The sequence below is a fragment of the Abramis brama genome (assembly GCF_963993115.1).
Source record: "Abramis brama genome assembly, chromosome: 20".
NCBI classification, from domain to species: domain Eukaryota; kingdom Metazoa; phylum Chordata; class Actinopteri; order Cypriniformes; family Leuciscidae; genus Abramis; species Abramis brama.
Genome location: NC_139982.1, coordinates 6,776,215 through 6,797,851, shown reverse-complemented (window position 1 = coordinate 6,797,851; position 21,637 = coordinate 6,776,215). Strand labels below are relative to the sequence as shown.

Here is a 21,637-nt window from a genome sequence, read left to right as displayed (position 1 = left end):
CTGACTGAGTGTTTATGTATACCACAACCTTCTAAGTGCTAGTGCAAAATGCCCGTTTTTAGTAATTGTTGGTTTGGTGTGTTTGAGTGCTCATTGTTACAATTACACAGAAAAAGGTCAGTGACATTTTTATTTGTGCATGGTAGAAAGCACACAGTGAACTCCGAGAAAACGCTATGCTTGAGCAAACAGTTTGTGAATAGGCAACTACAAATGATGCCCGTGAAAAAGACTGTGAACACATTGAATAGGATATGTTTAGTTGGTGAATAGCATAGGCTACTATTACACAGTAGCGATAACTTTAAGCACACCAGAATGAAATATAATATTCAGAAGTAAACAGCATAGCTGACTTACAGATTCAGTTAACATCCACAAATGAATAAGCGCGTCGATTCAGGGAGCAGTGCAAAGTGCCCGTGCAAAATCAGTTTTTGTGAGCTGATCGCCGTCAAAAAAGTTCAGGAGATATTTCTTAGCGACGGCTGATTTCAACAGTTTCAATATGATAGCATTTTGAAAAAAAAGTGTCATGAATTTATTGCATTTTTGGGGAAAAACAATCCGTTTTTATAATAGATCTTTGAAAATCCAAATCTGGATTTGAATTTTTTTATGATATTATAACCTAAAGATGCAATGTGAAAGTTTGAAACAGAAAATAGTGGTTTTCATCTTGCCACTTTCTTGGTAAAGAAAACGTACTCGGTTACTAACGTAACCTCGGTTCTCTCTAGTAGAGGGAACGAGTACTGCGTCTTAGCTAAGACGCTACGGGAAAAGTCTCTTTTCACGAATATTGAAGCAAAAAATTATCCTTAATTTTAATATTTGTAAAACGCATTTGCAGCAGTATACAGCCATAGGCAAGACGGCTCGCTTGCTCATTGGCTGCTCTACGGCAAATGCATAAGCCTATCGAGCGCAGGCTGATGCAACATCAGACCAATGAGGCCACTTCCCGCCGACGCGGGCGTGGCCTAGCCCTATAAAGGTAGCTCGAAAAGGCTGACTCACTTGATTTATTTCATCGAAGAAGCGAACCAAAGTGAATCGTACGCACGGCAAGGAACGCAGTACTCGTTCCCTCTACTAGAGAGAACCGAGGTTACGTTAGTAACCGAGTACGTTCTCTTACGAGAGTTCTCTCGTACTGAGTCTTAGCTAAGACGCTACGGGAACCCAATGTAAGACGCCGTGCGTGCAGGGATTAACAACCATAAACCTGGAGGCGAAACCCAGGATTTACAGTGCACAATCACCAGAGGGACTCACAGAGAGTCCTAGAACAGGAGGAGGAACTCTCTGTTCCGATATATAGCTGCGTCCGCAGACGCAATATATGTCATCACTTAGACAAGGCAACCTTGACTAATGTGGGAATATGGGTCTTACGTAATACTGCCCGTAAGATAGTAGTAACGCACTGTGCTTGCATTCTCAGTGTTCAATTACACCGATAACAGCTTAGCCTGCAAGGCGGGAACCTCAAGGTTATAAAACCTGATAAATGTAGACGGCGAGGCCCAGCCTGCCGCCATACATATATCCTGTAAGGATATCCCACTAGACCAGGCCCACGACGAGGCAACGCCTCTCGTGGAGTGCGCTCTGACACCCAGTGGGCACTGAAGACCCCTGGAGGTGTACGCTAACGCTATGGCGTCAACTATCCATCTGGATAGGCTTTGTTTCGAAACAGCCATTCCCTTGGAACGTCCACTGAACGAGACAAACAGTTGCTCAGTCTGTCTGAAGACAGCAGAGCGAGACACATAGGCTCTTAAAGCCCTGACAGGGCAAAGAGAGCTCAAGTCTCCTTCCTCTTCTAACACCGGCAGGGCAGACAGGGATATAACCTGAGCCCGAAACGGTGTGTTGAGGGATTTTGGCACATAACCGTGCCTAGGTTTGAGTATGACTCTCGAGTCACTAGGCCCAAACTCCAGACACGACGGGCTCACTGAGAGCGCGTGCAGGTCACCTATGCGCTTCACTGAAGCAAGAGCCAGCAAGAACACTGTCTTAAATGACAGATGTCTGAGGCTAATCGTCTGGATGGGCTCGAAAGGGGAACCTTTCATGGCCTCCAGAAACGTAGAGAGGTCCCATACAGGAACCGACGGGGGTCTGGGAGGGTTCAGTCTGCGTTGCTGTCGTGATGACGCAGCAGGAGGAGGGGGCTGAGGCTGAGAGCTCCGCTGGGCCGGCTTAGCACGACTCGCTGCAGAACTGGAGCGCTTCGGCAGGAAGTGCTTAAAGGCTTGCGACGCTTTCTGGTCCTCTGCGAATCTCTCTATGAACTCATTGACAGAGGATCCGAAGAGGCCAGCGGGATTCAGCGGGGCGTCGAGGAACGCGGTGCGCTCAGACTCGGCCATTTCTGAAAACGTCAGCCAAAGATGTCTTTCAGCCACAGTGGCGGAAGCCATAACTCGTCCCATAGCCTGAGCGGCAGACTTAGTAGCGCGAAGGGTGAGATCCGAAGCGCTCCTTAAATCCGCGAGGCAGATTGCATCAGGTCCCATCTCGTCCAATTTACGGAGGAGATCTCCCTGGAAAATCTGCAGCGTGGCCATGGTGTGTAGTGCAGACGCAGCCTGCCCAGCAGCGGAAAAGATTCGCGCGAGCAGCGATGACGTCATGCGGCAGGCTTTGGATGGCAACACTGGTTTCGTCCGCCGTCCAGCAGAGGGCGGGCAAAGGTGCGTCGCTATCGCCTGTTCCACCGGCGGAAGTGACTGGTAGCCTCTGTTTTTAGCATCATCCAGAGCGGAGAATGCTGGTGAAACAGACGAACGTGTTCGTGCTGAGAAGGGAGCGTTCCAGGCCTTTGCCACTTCTTCATGAAGCTCAGGAAGAAAGGGGGTGGGCTTAGACTCAGGAGAAGTACGCTCACCGGGAAGAAAGCTACCATCCAGCCGGGTCCGAGAAGGAGGTACTGGTGCAGACCACTCGAGGCCGAGACTCGTCGCGGCCAGCGTGAGCACTCGCATCAACTCCTTCTCGATGTTAGCTCGTCTGTTAGGCTTACGAGCAGCGAGTGCGAGATCCTCAGAGCTCGACCAATCGCCGCTGCCCGAAGCTAACAGAGAGCACGTGTCCTCATCCCCCGACGCAGCTTTGAAATCGACTTCCTCTGATGAAGCGGCGGCAGACGGCGGGCGCTGAGCATCAGGAAGTGATTCAGGCGAGGCCGGCGAAGCGGACGGGCGCTCCGGCGAGCTCGGTCGGGTTGTAGAGGGTTCCGGGATCCGCTGGGAGCGGCGCTTTTTACGGCGCGGCAACGCGGCGGGGAGTGCAGGCTCGGAGAATACTGCCAGGCGAGTCCTCAGAGTCACCATAGGCATCAGCTCGCAGTGAGGGCAGCCGCCGTCAGCGGTGGTCTTCACCCAGACAGGAGACACAGATCACATGACGGTCTCCCTCGCTGAGTGGGGCTGGGCACGAGCCGCAGGAAGGCATCTTTAAAAAGACGCGAGCTCTTTTACGAGTGTGTGTCGCAGGGCGAACACACACACACACACACACACAAGAACAGGAAAAGGATATGAGCGCCGGAAAGCGCAGCAGGTACGGCAGTGGAAGACGGCGAAGGCCAGCGACTTCAGATGGCTCGTCCCGCTGAGGTGCTTACACTCAAACGACGCTTGCTTCTTATCGAGATCCAACGATGTGTGAGCTTCGCTGAAGGGATGAAAAATCAAGTGAGTCAGCCTTTTCGAGCTACCTTTATAGGGCTAGGCCACGCCCGCGTCGGCGGGAAGTGGCCTCATTGGTCTGATGTTGCATCAGCCTGCGCTCGATAGGCTTATGCATTTGCCGTAGAGCAGCCAATGAGCAAGCGAGCCGTCTTGCCCATGGCTGTATACTGCTGCAAATGCGTTTTACAAATATTAAAATTAAGGATAATTTTTTGCTTCAATATTCGTGAAAAGAGACTTTTCCCGTAGCGTCTTAGCTAAGACGCAGTACGAGAGAACTCTCGTAAGAGAACACATTTTTACTCAAATTAATCAAAATGTATTTATCACGTTCTGGAACCAAACTATAATATCGTCACCTTCCTAAAATAATTGCCTAAGTCATTTTTTTCAGGTTTCTCAGAAAACACAAAAAAACTGAACCAATAATTGAATATATGATATTTATTGATAATATCACTCAAAAAGGTTATGGCAGAAGATGACTATTGACATACTAATAACAATGCATGTCAATTATGTAACGTAACAGAAATAAATGGCAGATTTCTGAACATGCATTTGTGACTTAGGCAATTTTAAATGTTCAACTCTGTCAACAATAAAACACTAACAAACAAACTAAACATCATTCTGAGGAGGCATGTGCATCTCCTAACTTCTACCTCCAGCTCTTCTTTGCTGGGGACTTAATCAAATAAGTTGGCAGAACTGTCTAAATCAGTTTGCGAATCAGTTTGAATGATTTGTTCGGTTTCGCACTGAATCTGAAGCGGTTTCACACTCAGACTCATAACAGGAAGATTTAAGAACATCAAGCGTCCGACTGTACTGGCCGTGGACCTACAGTACAGTCAAGTGAAAGCAAATCTGCAAATTAATTATTTTGTTTGCCAGCGATGAAGATCTTTATTAGTTGAACATCTTCGTATGCTGTCTGAATGAATGATTCCACAGGACGATACATTCGATTTCATTTCATTCAGGTAATACATTTTACAACCAAACAGATTATATACACATCATTTCTAGCTGTTTGATTCCAATACGGTAGCCTATTCAAATCTTTCTTAATTAGATCATGTAATGTGGAAAAAATAAGACAAAAACTGTAGATGAAATATTGTTTAAATAGACAGAAAAGAGTTAACCCTGTATGGCATGACTTTTTTGTTTTTTGGGGAAAAAAATCTTTCACCCCATTTTTTGGGAGCTTGGGGTCTCTGATAATATATCCATCATAAAATGTGCCCCACCCCACCCCTGAACCAGATATTGGTTTGTGCTACGTGGGTACTATTGTTGCTTTGAGTTCTCTTACGAGAGATACTCTCGTACTGCGTAGAATACGCTAGGGGAAAATCCTTTTCCACGAGAATACTGAAGCCAAAAAAATTATCCTTTAATTTTGTATTAATGTAAAACGCGTTGCGGCAGCATACAGACATAGGCGAGGCAGCTCGCGCGCCTATTGGCTGGTCTGCTGGCAACTGCTTAAGCCTATCGAGCGAGACCTAGAGTGACGTCAGACCCAATGAGGGCGCTTCGCGCCCTCTGCGTCACGTCCCGCCGAGACGGGCGTGGCTTAGGTCTATAAATACCGCTCGCAGGCATTATTTCTCTGATTTTTCATCCTTCAGCGAAGCAACTCACATCGCTGGATCCGAGAAGAAGCCGCGCTGTTGAAGAAGCACCTCAGCGGGACGAGTCGACGAAGCTGCTGGCCGCGCCGCCTTCATCGCCTTCCTGCTGCGCTATCCAGCGCCCATATCCTTTATTGCACTGTGTGTGTGTGTTCGCCGGCGCGACCCACACTGTCTAAAAGAGCTGCGTCTTTTTCAAGATGCCTGCTTGTGGCTCGTGCAAAGCCACACTCAGCGACAGGGACCGCCATGTCATCTGCGCTTCCTGCCTGGGTCAAGAACATGCAGCTCTCGCGCTCGCTGATGGCGGCTGCCATCACTGCGAGCTGTTGCCATTAGCGACTCTGAGGACTCGCTTGGCACTGTTCAACGAGACTGCGCCCACACCTGCTGTTGTGCCGCGCCGTAAAAAGCGCCGCGCTCAGCGAATCCCGGAGCCCTCTCTCAGCCGTCAAAGCTCGCCGGTGCGCCCGCCTGCTTCTCCGGTTTCATCAGCTTCACTTCCGGACGGACAGCGGCCGCGGTCTGCCGCCGCTTCTGTCGATGACGCTGATGAGATCGACGCGCTGCTACGAGAGGGGGATTCCTGCTCTCTCATAGCATCAGGCAGTGAGGATTGGGCGAGCTCTGAGGATCCCGCCCCCCCTGCCCGTGCTTCTACGGGAAAGAGAGCGAGCATTGAGGCGGAGCTCATGCGCGTGCTCACTCAGGCCACGGCGAGCCTCGGCCTCGAGTGGATTACGCCTGAGCAGCCTGCTCACAACCGGCTGGATGGCTACTTCCTGCCTGGGGAGCGCGTTTCACCTGCATCCAAGCCAGCGCCTTTTCTTCCTGAGCTTCATGAAGAAGTCGCTAAGTCTTGGGGCTCCCCTTTTTCGGCCAGGACACGATCCTCTGTCTCTTTGGCGTTCTCCGCTGTCGACGACGCAAAGAACAGAGGCTACCACTCCCTACCGCCGGTCGAAGAGGCTATTGCAGCGCACTTATGCCCGCCCTCTGCTGGACGGCGTGCTAAGATGGCGCTGCCCTCAAAAGCCTGCCGCACGACGTCATCCCTGCTCCGCCGCGCTTTCTCCGCCGCCGGGCAGGCCGCGTCAGCGTTGCACACCATGGCCACGCTCCAGATATACCAGGCCGATCTCCTCCGCCAGCTGGACGAGAGAGGACCTGACGCAATCTGCGTGCCGGACTTGAGGAGCGCTACAGACTTCGCTCTTCGCGCCACCAAGTCAGCAGCACAGGCCATTGGACGGAGCATGGCCTCGCTCACCGTGTCTGAGAGACATCTGTGGCTTACGCTCTCTGACATGACTGAGTCAGAACGCACCGCGTTCCTCGACGCGCCGCTTTCCCCTGCCGGCCTCTTCGGAACCTCGGTCAAAGATTTCGCCGATAGGTTCGCTGAGGTGCAGAAAGCGACCCAGGCCATGAAGCACTTCCTCCCGAAGCGCTCCGGTTCTGCAGCAGGCCGTGCGAAACCGTCTGCTCAGAACTCACGCCTCCTCTTCTCAACGCCGCCAAACCCAGAGCTCGAGACCGCGCTCTCGCTCATCCGGCCGCCGCCCCGCCCCGCGTGGCCCGCGGCAGAAGATTGCGTTGAAGCCAGAGGCCCCGAAATCGTCCTAGCACGCCTAGGAAAGCGACGGTGTCCAAGTCCCGCTGCGGCCGGACTTCCACCAAAGCTTGCCGCTCGTCCAGTTCCAGGAAATGTGACTGGTCCAGCGTATTTAGCAGCCAACAAGCCGGTTCCATTACCCGCTTGCCTGCACACAAAAGCCGTTTTTACGGCTACCCAGATAAATCCCTTAAAGAGTGTATTTTCTGGTGTCCCGGCCACGGCCGACGGTGTTTCATGTGTAGAAAAAATGCCCACTACTCAGTGCCCATTCCTACACACAAGCACAGCCCTTCACACAGGGCCCGCGCACATAAAATCGACTCAGATCGATTGCGCTTCAAATGTAGCAAAAGTGCCCACTACCCAGTGCCCACAAACGCTACTTCCCACATGTCTCACGGTCCCTGTAAATACAGGACCAGTATGCATATGCTCTGCTCACGCGAGCAATGCTGTAAAGGTGGTGTATGTGCCCACTGCTCTGCGCCCACGCCCACACACAGACATGAAACTAGCCCAGCCCTCCTCCTCTCAGCTAAACACTGCGGAGGAGTCGAGCGCGGGCATTCTGCCCGCTGTTATCAGCGCGCCCCCTGCCTCAGATGTCATGAGCGCGACGCTTATGTCACAGCACACAAAAGCCGCTGTATCGCGAGCCGATCAGAGCGTGCTTCGCATCCAGCCCCTAGCTACTCGCGCACCTGCGTGGGAAAAGCTTCCCGGGGTTTCGAGATGGGTGCTGAACATCATAAAAGAAGGCTATTCGCTGCAGTTTCGCCACGGTATAATCGAAAGTAGCTCATCTACTTCGAGCCGAGATTTTGAAACTGTTGAGCAAAGGGGCTATAGAACCCCTATCTCAAGCTCAAAGCGAAGGGGGGCTTTACAGCAGATACTTCCTGGTGCCCAAAAAAGACAGGGGTCTCAGACCCATACTAGATCTGCGGCAGCTGAACAGAGCGCTTATGAAGCGCCAGTTCAGGATGCTCACAACCAGAAAAATCCTCGCGCACGTCCGCCAGGGGGACTGGTTTGTGTCAATAGATCTAAAGGACGCGTATTTTCAAATACAGATAGCGTCACGTCACAGGCGATTTTTGAGATTTGCCTTCGAGGGCCAGGCATATCAGTACACAGTCCTGCCTTTCGGCTTGTCCCTGGCACCCCGTACATTTACGAAGTGCATGGACGCAGCGCTCGCACCCCTCAGATTACGGGGCATACGAGTGCTGAACTATCTGGACGACTGGCTGATTCTAGCCCAATCTCACTCAGAGCTCGTAGAGCACAGGACCATTTTACTCGATCACCTCGAGAATCTCGGTCTCGCAGTGAACTGGGAAAAGAGCTCGCTTTTCCCCAGACAGATTATATCTTTTCTGGGAATAGAGCTGAACTCGCTGCTAATGACAGCACGCCTGTCATCTCAGCGCACACTGGACATTCGGCGCGCAGCCGGCTCGTTCCGCTGCGGCGCGATAGTCCCTCTCAAAGCCTTTCAAAGGATGCTCGGTCTGATGGCCTCAGCATCTTCAGTTCTCCAGTTGGGCCTTCTGCGCATGCGCCCACTGCAGTTCTGGCTCAGAAAGAGAGTACCACGCACAGCGTGGGCCTCCGGTCGGCTTCGCGTCAAGGTCAATCAAGCATGCATTGCAGCTTTGAAACCTTGGGAGGCAAAAGACTGGTACCAATCAGGTGTAAGCCTGGGGACTTCCTCGAGAGTGATGGTGGTGTCCACGGACGCATCCACCTCGGGATGGGGAGCGCTGCTCGAGGGCAGACCGCTTTTTGGCCAATGGTCAAAGCAGGAGAAGCTCTTACATATCAACTGCCTCGAAATGTTGGCAGTGAGCAAAGCGCTCACGCGCTTTTGTCCCCTCATAAAGGGACACCACGTGCTAATACGTTCAGACAACGTCTCAGTGGTGTCCTACATAAATCGCCAGGGCGGCCTCAGGTCCCTGACTCTGTACAGGCTAACCAGGCGCCTCCTGATATGGGCCCGCAGCAACCTGCTCTCGCTGAGAGCAGCGCACGTGCCAGGGCTCCTAAATATAGGACCAGACAGACTGTCCAGGAACCAGGTTCCGACAGGAGAATGGTCTTTGCACCCACAGACAGTCCAGCTGCTGTGGAAGAAATTCGGCAGAGCGGAAATAGACCTGTTCGCGTCTCAAGAAAACGCTCACTGTCCAGAATTTTTCTCGAAGAGCAAGGACGCGCTGACCCACGAGTGGCCTCGCCGTCCTCTCTACGCTTTTCCCCCCGTCTCCCTCCTGACTCAGGTGGTAGAACGGGTCAGGGAAGAAGGATGCTCAGTGCTGCTTGTAGCCCCACTTTGGATGAGCCAACCTTGGTTCCCAATTGTGATGCAGTTAGCGAGCACCGCCCCGTGGCCAGTGCCTCTGAGGAGGGATCTCCTCTCTCAAGCCAACGGCTCGATTTGGCATCCTCACCCAGAGCTGTGGTCCCTCCATGTGTGGGCCATCAACGGGTACCCGCTGACCTCCCACAGGGAGTGTTAAACACTATCACACAGGCCAGAGCTCCATCTACGCGACGTCTCTATGCCTCAAAATGGTCAGTGTTCTCTAGCTGGTGCACAGCTCGTGGTGTGTCACCCCTGCATTGCGGTGTGACGGAGGTTCTCTCCTTCCTACAGGAGCTGTTGGATAAGGGCAGGTCCCCTTCCACGCTCAAAGTCTATGTAGCGGCCATAGCAGTGTTCTCTTCGACCACGCTCGGCCAGTCTATTGGAAGGAACGATTTAGTCATTCGCTTCCTTCGAGGAGCTAAGAGACTGAATCCTCCCAGACCTCCCACAGTCCCTATATGGGACCTTTCTACGGTACTGGAAGCCATGAAAGGTCATCCATTTGAGCCCTTGCAGGAGATTGATCTTAAACACCTGTCTTTCAAGACGGCGTTTCTTCTGGCTCTCGCTTCAGTGAAGCGCATAGGGGACTTACACGCGCTCTCAGTAAGCGCGACGTGCATGGAATTTGGGCCGAATGACTCTAGAGTTATACTCAAACCTAAGCACGGTTATGTTCCTAAATCCCTCAATACACCGTTCAGAGCACAGGTCATTTCCCTGTCTGCCCTGCCGGTCACTGAAGGAAATATGGACGAAAGCTCCCTTTGCCCAGTCAGGGCGTTAAGAGCTTATGTGTCTCGCTCGTCTGTTTTCAGACAGACGGAGCAGCTCTTTGTTTCGTTCAGCGGGCGTTCTAAGGGACTAGCCGCTTCGAAACAGACCCTATCCAGATGGGTAGTGGACGCAATAGCGCTAGCTTACACAACCAAGGGCATGCAGTGCCCGCTGGGTGTCAAAGCGCACTCCACGAGAAGCATGGCTTCATCGTGGGCATGGTCAAGTGGGATTGCCTTGCAAGATATTTGTATGGCGGCAGGCTGGGCCTCTCCGTCTACATTTATAAGGTTTTACAACCTAGAGGTTCCCGCACTACAGGCCAGACTACTGTCGGTCTAGTATGGCCAAAATCTCATAACTGGCGCTGTCAGTTATGCAGCTATTGAGTATTGCAATCCTTGCTCTATGCTGCTATAAGGAAGATAGTGGCTAACCCCCCTCTCTTCCAGGATTCCCTGTGAGTCCCCTGGGTGATTATGTACTGTATGAACTCCGGGCTGTCGCCCTTGAGTCTATGGTATCAGATCCCAGCACGCACGGCGTTTTACAGTAGGTTCCCCTAGCGTATTCTACGCAGTACGAGAGTATCTCTCGTAAGAGAACGTACTCGGTTACTAACGTAACCTCGGTTCTCTCTAGAGAGAGGAACGAGTACTGCGTATCCTGCCGTGCCTGCACGCGCTCTGGTTGCTTCGACTATGAAAAACCAGAGAAATAATGCCTGCGAGCGGTATTTATAGACCTAAGCCACGCCCGTCTCGGCGGGACGTGACGCAGAGGGCGCGAAGCGCCCTCATTGGGTCTGACGTCACTCTAGGTCTCGCTCGATAGGCTTAAGCAGTTGCCAGCAGACCAGCCAATAGGCGCGCGAGCTGCCTCGCCTATGTCTGTATGCTGCCGCAACGCGTTTTACATTAATACAAAATTAAAGGATAATTTTTTTGGCTTCAGTATTCTCGTGGAAAAGGATTTTCCCCTAGCGTATTCTACGCAGTACTCGTTCCTCTCTCTAGAGAGAACCGAGGTTATGTTAGTAACCGAGTACGTTTTAGTACCCTCGTAGCACATTGTTGCACAAAGGTTTTCTACATAGGTGGTATAGGGAAAACATGCAATATGTGCATTAGAAAAAGTTTCATTTTGACAAACATCAATCACAAATGGTCACAAAATCACACTACATACTCTCTCTCTCTCTCACTCTCACGCACACACACACACGTTACTTTGCTGACTGACCCCTAACTGACCCCTGACCTCCTAACTGTCTCTCAAACCTGATTCAGGGATCCACTCTTCCTGACTTTCCTCAAGCTCACTGTCCTCACTCTCAGAAGGAATGACCCTAACCATGTTCCTTTCACCCATAAAATGTTCTTGTGTCCATTTCCTGCAAGTATCAGTACATCGCAAAAACACTGACTGTTGATTCGTTCAAGTCATGTCAGAAAGATTGTAATTACAAGTTGAATGCACATGAGCATCACCACAAAGTCGTAATTATGAGTGGGAAGCAATGGCGGAAGAAAATAGTTCTCTTACGAGAGATTCTCTCGTACTGCGTAGAATACGCTAGGGGAAAATCCTTTTCCACGAGAATACTGAAGCCAAAAAATTATCCTTAATTTTGTATTAATGTAAAACGCGTTGCGGCAGCATACAGACATAGGCGAGGCAGCTCGCGCGCCTATTGGCTGGTCTGCTGGCAACTGCTTAAGCCTATCGAGCGAGACCTAGAGTGACGTCAGACCCAATGAGGGCGCTTCGGTATAAATACCGCTCGCAGGCATTATATCTCTGATTTTTCATCCTTCAGCGAAGCAACTCACATCGCTGGATCCGAGAAGAAGCCGCGCTGTTGAAGAAGCACTTCAGCGGGACGAGTCGACGAAGCTGCTGGCCGCGCCGCCTTCATCGCCTTCCTGCTGCGCTATCCAGCGCCCATATCCTTTCTTGCACTGTGTGTGTGTGTTCGCCGGCGCGACTCACACTATCTAAAAGAGCTGCGTCTTTTTCAAGATGCCTTCTTGTGGCTCGTGCAAAGCCACACTCAGCGACGGGGACCGCCATGTCATCTGCGCTTCCTGCCTGGGTCAAGAACATGCAGCTCTCGCGCTCGCTGATGGCGGCTGCCATCACTGCGAGCTGTTGCCATTAGCGACTCTGAGGACTCGCTTGGCACTGTTCAGCGAGACTGCGCCCACACCTGCTTTTGTGCCGCGCCGTAAAAAGCGCCGCGCTCAGCGAATCCCGGAGCCCTCTCCCAGCCGTCAAAGCTCGCCGGTGCGCCCGCCTGCTTCTCCGGTTTCATCAGCTTCACTTCCGGACGGACAGCGGCCGCGGTCTGCCGCCGCTTCTGTCGATGACGCTGATGAGATCGACGCGCTGCTGCGAGAGGGGGATTCCTGCTCTCTCATAGCATCAGGCAGTGAGGATTGGGCGAGCTCTGAGGATCCCGCCCCCCCTGCCCGTGCTTCTACGAGTAAGAGAGCGAGCATTGAGGCGGAGCTCATGCGCGTGCTCACTCAGGCCACGGCGAGCCTCGGCCTCGAGTGGATTACGCCTGAGCAGCCTGCTCACAACCGGCTGGACGGCTACTTCCTGCCTGGGGAGCGTGTGTCACCTGCATCCAAGCCAGCGCCTTTTCTTCCTGAGCTTCATGAAGAAGTCGCTAAGTCTTGGGGCTCCCCTTTTTCGGCCAGGACACGATCCTCTGTCTCTTTGGCGTTCTCCGCTGTCGACGACGCAAAGAACAGAGGCTACCACTCCCTGCCGCCAGTCGAAGAGGCTATTGCAGCGCACTTATGCCCGCCCTCTGCTGGACGGCGTGCTAAGATGGCGCTGCCCTTAAAAGCCTGCCGCACGACGTCAGCCCTGCTCCGCCGCGCTTTCTCCGCCGCCGGACAGGCCGCGTCAGCGTTGCACACCATGGCCACGCTCCAGATATACCAGGCCGATCTCCTCCGTCAGCTGGACGAGAGAGGACCTGACGCAATCTGCATGCCGGACTTGAGGAGCGCTACAGACTTCGCTCTTCGCGCCACCAAGTCAGCAGCACAGGCCATTGGACGGAGCATGGCCTCGCTCACCGTGTCTGAGAGACATCTGTGGCTGACGCTCTCGGACATGACTGAGTCAGAACGCACCGCGTTCCTCGACGCGCCGCTTTCCCCTGCCGGCCTCTTCGGAACCTCGGTCAAAGATTTCGCCGACAGGTTCGCTGAGGTGCAGAAAGCGACCCAGGCCATGAAGCACTTCCTCCCGAAGCGCTCCAGTTCTGCAGCAGGCCGTGCGAAACCGTCTGCTCAGAGCTCACAGCCTAAGCCTCCGCCCACCGCCTCCTCTTCACAACGCCGCCAAACCCAGAGCTCGAGACCGCGCTCTCGCTCATCCGGCCGCCGCCCCGCCCCGCGTGGCCCGCGGCAAAAGATTGCGTTGAAGCCAGAGGCCCCGAAATCGTCCTAGCACGCCTAGGAAAGCGACGGTGTCCAAGTCCCGCTGCGGCCGGACTTCCACCAAAGCTTGCCGCTCGTCCAGTTCCAGGAAATGTGACTGGTCCAGCGAATTTAGCAGCCAACAAGCCGGTTCCATAGCCCGCTTGCCTGCACACAAAAGCCGTTTTTACGGCTACCCAGATAAATCCCTTAAAGAGTGTATTTTCTGGTGTCCCGGCCACGGCCGACGGTGTTTCATGTGTAGACAAAATGCCCACTACTCAGTGCCCATTCCTACACACGGTAACACTTTATTTTGATAGTCCGTTTGTTGAGACTTTACTAGTTATTAGTAGCCATTCAGTAGCTTTTCAACAGTGCATCAGTTGACATTCAACAACACTGTTTCAACAGACAAGTAACATACGTTCAACTGACTGCCTATAGACTATAAGGTACAATTCAAGTGTTAATCTACAGATTTTACGAAAAAGTGCCTGTTGACTGTCAATATTATTTTGCAACAGGTTATTAACCAATTGTCGACTAACTTTCAATTGTCAACTAACTTTCTGTAGATTGAGTACCAACAACTCAAGATCATTCTGTCAGTTAAAAGTCAACAGTCATGTCAGCATATGAAGTAGGCCTATATGATACTGTATATCCTACTCAAGGGGTCTCATATGCATCAAATTAATGATTATTTTAGCTGATTTAAAACTGTTTTTAAAAAATTGTTAACCATTTGTAGATAATCTGTTGATAGTCAACTAAAGATTAGATCTGTTGCTTGTCAACAAATAAATTGTTTATGATCAGTAGACTATTAATAGACATTATCCACTAAGTGTTAGTAGATACATTTTAGGACTATCTAATTAAAGTGAAAAACAGTTTATATCAGTAGAAAGTCTATAACCTATCAACAGATTGAAAACATACTTTTTTTGTACGTTTGGATAGATGCTGAAACGTAGCCTATGATACAGACATGTCTGCAACGTAGAATTATTACGAATTCACAGCTACAAAAAGCCAATGAGCGTTTGATATCACTGCCGTAAAACATGTCGTAACGCTTCTTGAGGGCGCAATTTTTGAATTTAAATTCATCACGAGCGCGGGATTTGACATTTACGGTCTCTGCTGAGAATGGAGATGGAGATCGCTGGATGTGGATGAAGGGCTGAATTTGGATCTATTTCTTTTTTGCGTATGGATTATAAAGATTTGGATTACATCTAATGTTACGTTAGCTAATAAAAATTATGTATTTTGTTAATTTATATTGTGTTTTGGTGTATTATGGTTCTATAGGAGAAAACGCCTTTTGTGTCTCACCGTAACGTTAAATAAACTAAATGTTACAAAATGGTTAAACGATTAAAGAAGGTATTGTTAAGGGTTTTAAACGATTAAAGAAGGTATGCTCAATATAGTTTTGGAATGCTCAATATAGTTTTTTTCACATAATCAGATGGTTCAGATGTGATCGTGATATCCTAGTAAATAATGGGTTGTATTTTTTTTTTTTTTTTTTTTTTTATTTAATAAAAGTGATTTTTTTTTTCTCTGATGTGCTGGCCATAGTGTTTGTTCTACTTCAGTCAGGTTAGGTATGCAATCTGTGGATAGGTTATAGACTTTCTACTGATATCAACTGTCTTTCACTTTAATTAGATAGTCCTAAAAGATATCTACTAACACTTAGTGGATAATGTCTATTAATAGTCAACTGATCATAAACAATATATTAATCTGTTGATAGGTTATAGACTTTCTACTGATATAAACTCTTTTTCACTTTAATTAGATAGTCCTAAAATATATCTACTAACACTTAGTGGATAATGTCTATTAATAGTCAACTGATCATAAACAATATATTAATCTGTTGATAGGTTATAGACTTTCTACTGATATAAACTGTTTTTCACTTTAATTAGATAGTCCTAAAATATATCTACTAACGATTAGTTGAGAATGTCTATTAATAGTCTACTGATCATAAACAATTTATTTGTTGATAAGCAACTATGTAATATTTAGTTGACTATCAACAGATTATCTACAAATGGTTAAAACATTTTTAAAAACAGTTTTAAATCAGCTAAAATAATCATTAATTTGATGCATATGAGACCCCTTGAGTAGGATATACAGTATCATATACTTCATATGCTGACATGACTGTTGACTTTTAACTGACAGATTGATCTTGAGTTCTTGGTACTCAATCTACAGAAAGTTAGTTGACAATTGAAAGTTAGTCGACAATTGGTTAATAACCTGTTGCAAAATAACATTGACAGTCAACAGGCACTTTTTCGTAAAATCTGTAGATTAACACTTGAATTGTACCTTATAGTCTATAGGCAGTCAGTTGAACGTATGTTACTTGTCTGTTGAAACAGTGTTGTTGATTGTCAAATGATGCACTGTTGACAAGCTACTGAATGGCTACTAATAACTAGTATAGTCTCAACGAACGGACTATCAAAATAAAGTGTTACCCTACACACAAGCACAGCCCTTCACACAGGGCTCGCGCACATAAAATCGACTCAGATCGATTGCGCTTCAAATGTAGCAAAAGTGCCCACTACCCAGTGCCCACAAACGCTACTTCCCACATGTCTCACGGTCCCTGTAAATACAGGACCAGTATGCATATGCTCTGCTCACGCGAGCAATGCTGTAAAGGTGGTGTATGTGCCCGCTGCTCTGCGCCCACGCCCACACACAGACATGAAACTAGCCCAGCCCTCCTCCTCTCAGTTAGACACTGCAGAGGAGTCGAGCGCGGGCATTCTGCCCGCTGTTATCAGCGCGCCCCCTGCCTCAGATGTCATGAGCGCGACGCTTATGTCACAGCACACAAAAGCCGCTGTATCGCGAACCGATCAGAAGTAACATACGTTCAACTGACTGCCTATAGACTATAAGGTACAATTCAAGTGTTAATCTACAGATTTTACGAAAAAGTGCCTGTTGACTGTCAATATTATTTTGCAACAGGTTATTAACCAATTGTCGACTAACTTTCAATTGTCAACTAACTTTCTGTAGATTGAGTACCAACAACTCAAGATCATTCTGTCAGTTAAAAGTCAACAGTCATGTCAGCATATGAAGTAGGCCTATATGATACTGTATATCCTACTCAAGGGGTCTCATATGCATCAAATTAATGATTATTTTAGCTGATTTAAAACTGTTTTTAAAAATTGTTAACCATTTGTAGATAATCTGTTGATAGTCAACTAAAGATTAGATCTGTTGCTTGTCAACAAATAAATTGTTTATGATCAGTAGACTATTAATAGACATTATCCACTAAGTGTTAGTAGATACATTTTAGGACTATCTAATTAAAGTGAAAAACAGTTTATATCAGTAGAAAGTCTATAACCTATCAACAGATTGAAAACATACTTTTTTTGTACGTTTGGATAGATGCTGAAACGTAGCCTATGATACAGACATGTCTGCAACGTAGAATTATTACGAATTCACAGCTACAAAAAGCCAATGAGCGTTTGATATCACTGCCGTAAAACATGTCGTAACGCTTCTTGAGGGCGCAATTTTTGAATTTAAATTCATCACGAGCGCGGGATTTGACATTTACGGTCTCTGCTGAGAATGGAGATGGAGATCGCTGGATGTGGATGAAGGGCTGAATTTGGATCTATTTCTTTTTTGCGTATGGATTATAAAGATTTGGATTACATCTAATGTTACGTTAGCTAATAAAAATTATGTATTTTGTTAATTTATATTGTGTTTTGGTGTATTATGGTTCTATAGGAGAAAACGCCTTTTGTGTCTCACCGTAACGTTAAATAAACTAAATGTTACAAAATGGTTAAACGATTAAAGAAGGTATTGTTAAGGGTTTTAAACGATTAAAGAAGGTATTGTTAAGGGTTTAAACTATAGTCTTGTCTGTTAATCCTCCGAAGCGAGTTTGCAGCAGGAACAGAGATTATTTCTTAAATGAGTAACTGTTATAACGTTAAACTGCATTTAATAAATGCGATTTTCTGTAAAACTTACTGTCATGAAAGGCTAAATGTATTAATTAATAATTATTGTTATTTGTTGTTTATAACTTTTGATCTTGGCGTCGGGCATTTGAAATGATGTAGACTATTGAGAGTTTTCTCATTTGGAATGCTCAATATAGTTTTTTTCACATAATCAGATGGTTCAGATGTGATCGTGATATCCTAGTAAATAATGGGTTGTATTTTTTTTTTTTTTTTTTTTTTTATTTAATAAAAGTGATTTTTTTTTTCTCTGATGTGCTGGCCATAGTGTTTGTTCTACTTCAGTCAGGTTAGGTATGCAATCTGTGGATAGGTTATAGACTTTCTACTGATATCAACTGTCTTTCACTTTAATTAGATAGTCCTAAAAGATATCTACTAACACTTAGTGGATAATGTCTATTAATAGTCAACTGATCATAAACAATATATTAATCTGTTGATAGGTTATAGACTTTCTACTGATATAAACTCTTTTTCACTTTAATTAGATAGTCCTAAAATATATCTACTAACACTTAGTGGATAATGTCTATTAATAGTCAACTGATCATAAACAATATATTAATCTGTTGATAGGTTATAGACTTTCTACTGATATAAACTGTTTTTCACTTTAATTAGATAGTCCTAAAATATATCTACTAACGATTAGTTGAGAATGTCTATTAATAGTCTACTGATCATAAACAATTTATTTGTTGATAAGCAACTATGTAATATTTAGTTGACTATCAACAGATTATCTACAAATGGTTAAAACATTTTTAAAAACAGTTTTAAATCAGCTAAAATAATCATTAATTTGATGCATATGAGACCCCTTGAGTAGGATATACAGTATCATATACTTCATATGCTGACATGACTGTTGACTTTTAACTGACAGATTGATCTTGAGTTCTTGGTACTCAATCTACAGAAAGTTAGTTGACAATTGAAAGTTAGTCGACAATTGGTTAATAACCTGTTGCAAAATAACATTGACAGTCAACAGGCACTTTTTCGTAAAATCTGTAGATTAACACTTGAATTGTACCTTATAGTCTATAGGCAGTCAGTTGAACGTATGTTACTTGTCTGTTGAAACAGTGTTGTTGATTGTCAAATGATGCACTGTTGACAAGCTACTGAATGGCTACTAATAACTAGTATAGTCTCAACGAACGGACTATCAAAATAAAGTGTTACCCTACACACAAGCACAGCCCTTCACACAGGGCTCGCGCACATAAAATCGACTCAGATCGATTGCGCTTCAAATGTAGCAAAAGTGCCCACTACCCAGTGCCCACAAACGCTACTTCCCACATGTCTCACGGTCCCTGTAAATACAGGACCAGTATGCATATGCTCTGCTCACGCGAGCAATGCTGTAAAGGTGGTGTATGTGCCCGCTGCTCTGCGCCCACGCCCACACACAGACATGAAACTAGCCCAGCCCTCCTCCTCTCAGTTAGACACTGCAGAGGAGTCGAGCGCGGGCATTCTGCCCGCTGTTATCAGCGCGCCCCCTGCCTCAGATGTCATGAGCGCGACGCTTATGTCACAGCACACAAAAGCCGCTGTATCGCGAACCGATCAGAGCGTGCTTCGCATCCAGCCCCTAGCTACTCGCGCACCTGCGTGGGAAAAGCTTCCCGGGGTTTCGAGATGGGTGCTGAACATCATAAAAGAAGGCTATTCGCTGCAGTTTCGCCGACGCCCTCGCCGCTTCATGGCGCGCGTCGAGACCACGGTAGAATCGAAAGTAGCTCATCTACTTCGAGCCGAGATTTTGAAACTGTTGAGCAAAGGGGCTATAGAACCCCTATCTCAAGCTCAAAGCGAAGGGGGGCTTTACAGCAGATACTTCCTGGTGCCCAAAAAAGACGGGGGTCTCAGACCCATACTAGATCTGCGGCAGCTGAACAGAGCGCTTATGAAGCGCCAGTTCAGGATGCTCACAACCAGAAAAATCCTCGCGCATGTCCGCCAGAGGGACTGGTTTGTGTCAATAGATCTAAAGGACGCGTATTTTCAAATACAGATAGCGTCACGTCACAGGCAATTTTTGAGATTCGCCTTCGAGGGCCAGGCATATCAGTACACAGTCCTGCCTTTCGGCTTGTCCCTGGCACCCCGTACATTTACGAAGTGCATGGACGCAGCGCTCGCACCCCTCAGATTACGGGGCATACGAGTGCTGAACTATCTGGACGACTGGCTGATTCTAGCCCAATCTCACTCAGAGCTCGTAGAGCACAGGACCATTTTACTCGATCACCTCGAGAATCTCGGTCTCGCAGTGAACTGGGAAAAGAGCTCGCTATTCCCCAGACAGATTATATCTTTTCTGGGAATAGAGCTGAACTCGCTGCTAATGACAGCACGCCTGTCATCTCAGCGCACACTGGACATTCGGCGCGCAGCCGGCTCGTTCCGCTGCGGCGCGATAGTCCCTCTCAAAGCCTTTCAAAGGATGCTCGGCCTGATGGCCTCAGCATCTTCAGTTCTCCAGTTGGGCCTTCTGCGCATGCGCCCACTGCAGTTCTGGCTCAGAAAGAGGGTACCACGCACAGCGTGGGCCTCCGGTCGGCTTCGCGTCAAGGTCAATCAAGCATGCATTGCAGCTTTGAAACCTTGGGAGGCAAAAGACTGGTACCAATCAGGTGTAAGCCTGGGGACTTCCTCGAGAGTGATGGTGGTGTCCACGGACGCATCCACCTCGGGATGGGGAGCGCTGCTCGAGGGCAGACCGCTTTTTGGCCAATGGTCAAAGCAGGAGAAGCTCTTACATATCAACTGCCTCGAAATGTTGGCAGTGAGCAAAGCGCTCACGCGCTTTTGTCCCCTCATAAAGGGACACCACGTGCTAATACGTTCAGACAACGTCTCAGTGGTGTCCTACATAAATCACCAGGGCGGCCTCAGGTCCCTGACTCTGTACAGGCTAACCAGGCGCCTCCTGATATGGACCCGCAGCAACCTATTCTCGCTGAGAGCAGCGCACGTGCCAGGGCTCCTAAATATAGGACCAGACAGACTGTCCCGGAACCAGGTTCCGACAGGAGAATGGTCTTTGCACCCACAGACAGTCCAGCTGCTGTGGAAGAAATTCGGCAGAGCGGAAGTAGACCTGTTCGCGTCTCAAGAAAACGCTCACTGTCCAGAATTTTTCTCGAAGAGCAAGGACGCGCTGACCCACGAGTGGCCTCGCCGTCCTCTCTACGCTTTTCCCCCCGTCTCCCTCCTGACTCAGGTGGTAGAACGGGTCAGGGAAGAAGGATGCTCAGTGCTGCTTGTAGCCCCACTTTGGATGAGCCAACCTTGGTTCCCAATTGTGATGCAGTTAGCGAGCACCGCCCCGTGGCCAGTGCCTCTGAGGAGGGATCTCCTTTCTCAAGCCAACGGCTCGATTTGGCATCCTCACCCAGAGCTGTGGTCCCTCCATGTGTGGGCCATCAACGGGTACCCGCTGACCTCCCACAGGGAGTGTTAAATACATCATACCAAATTTTCTAACGCAGCGAGTGTTTGTCACAAATTCTTTCTTGAGCGAGTCTGGTCTTCTGGTCACTGGTCCAAATCTTGAAGCGGTGCACTTCACGCTCATTTGCATATTTCGCTGTTTGTAAGTGAGGGTTGCATTGTCGCCGCGACGCAGGTTACAATTGCAATATGTAGCACTTCAAAGTCAATACAAAATCAAAACTAGTTAGCACATTAGTTGTAATTGAAAAGGTTTAATGACAAAATATGGTTATGGTTACACTTAAAATAGTTACAAAATAGATGTATGAGATGATGATGATAACTTATATTATTAATTGTACCCAGCATATATGAAAAATGTTCCCTGAGAGAGAGAGACAGAGAGTAAGAGGAAAGAGGAGGCAAAAGAAGAGAGGAAGGAGGAGGTAAAGAGAGAGAACCCCAAGAAAGGGACCCAGAGAAGAGAGCCAGAGCATCAAAGAGCCAGAGCAACAGTTACAATCTTCTTTTATCCTTTCCTTGACCATGTGACTAAAACCCAGATGTGAGACA

At 48.2% G+C, this 21,637-nt stretch overlaps 1 protein-coding gene and 1 gene segment (V, D, J or C); one reads left to right on the top strand and one right to left on the bottom strand.

Moving 5' to 3' along the window:
- LOC311071458 (Ig kappa chain V-III region MOPC 63-like) overlaps nucleotides 1–21,637 on the bottom strand; it is a 178,588-nt gene that overhangs the window by 73,671 nt on the left and 83,280 nt on the right.
- On the top strand, nucleotides 8,011–9,503 carry LOC311071040 (uncharacterized protein). Its single transcript, XM_084095250.1, has 2 exons — nucleotides 8,011–8,662; nucleotides 8,909–9,503. Exons 1-2 carry the CDS (start codon nucleotides 8,153–8,155, stop codon nucleotides 9,491–9,493), a joined length of 1,095 nt encoding a protein of 364 aa, XP_083951376.1. The 5' UTR covers nucleotides 8,011–8,152; the 3' UTR covers nucleotides 9,494–9,503.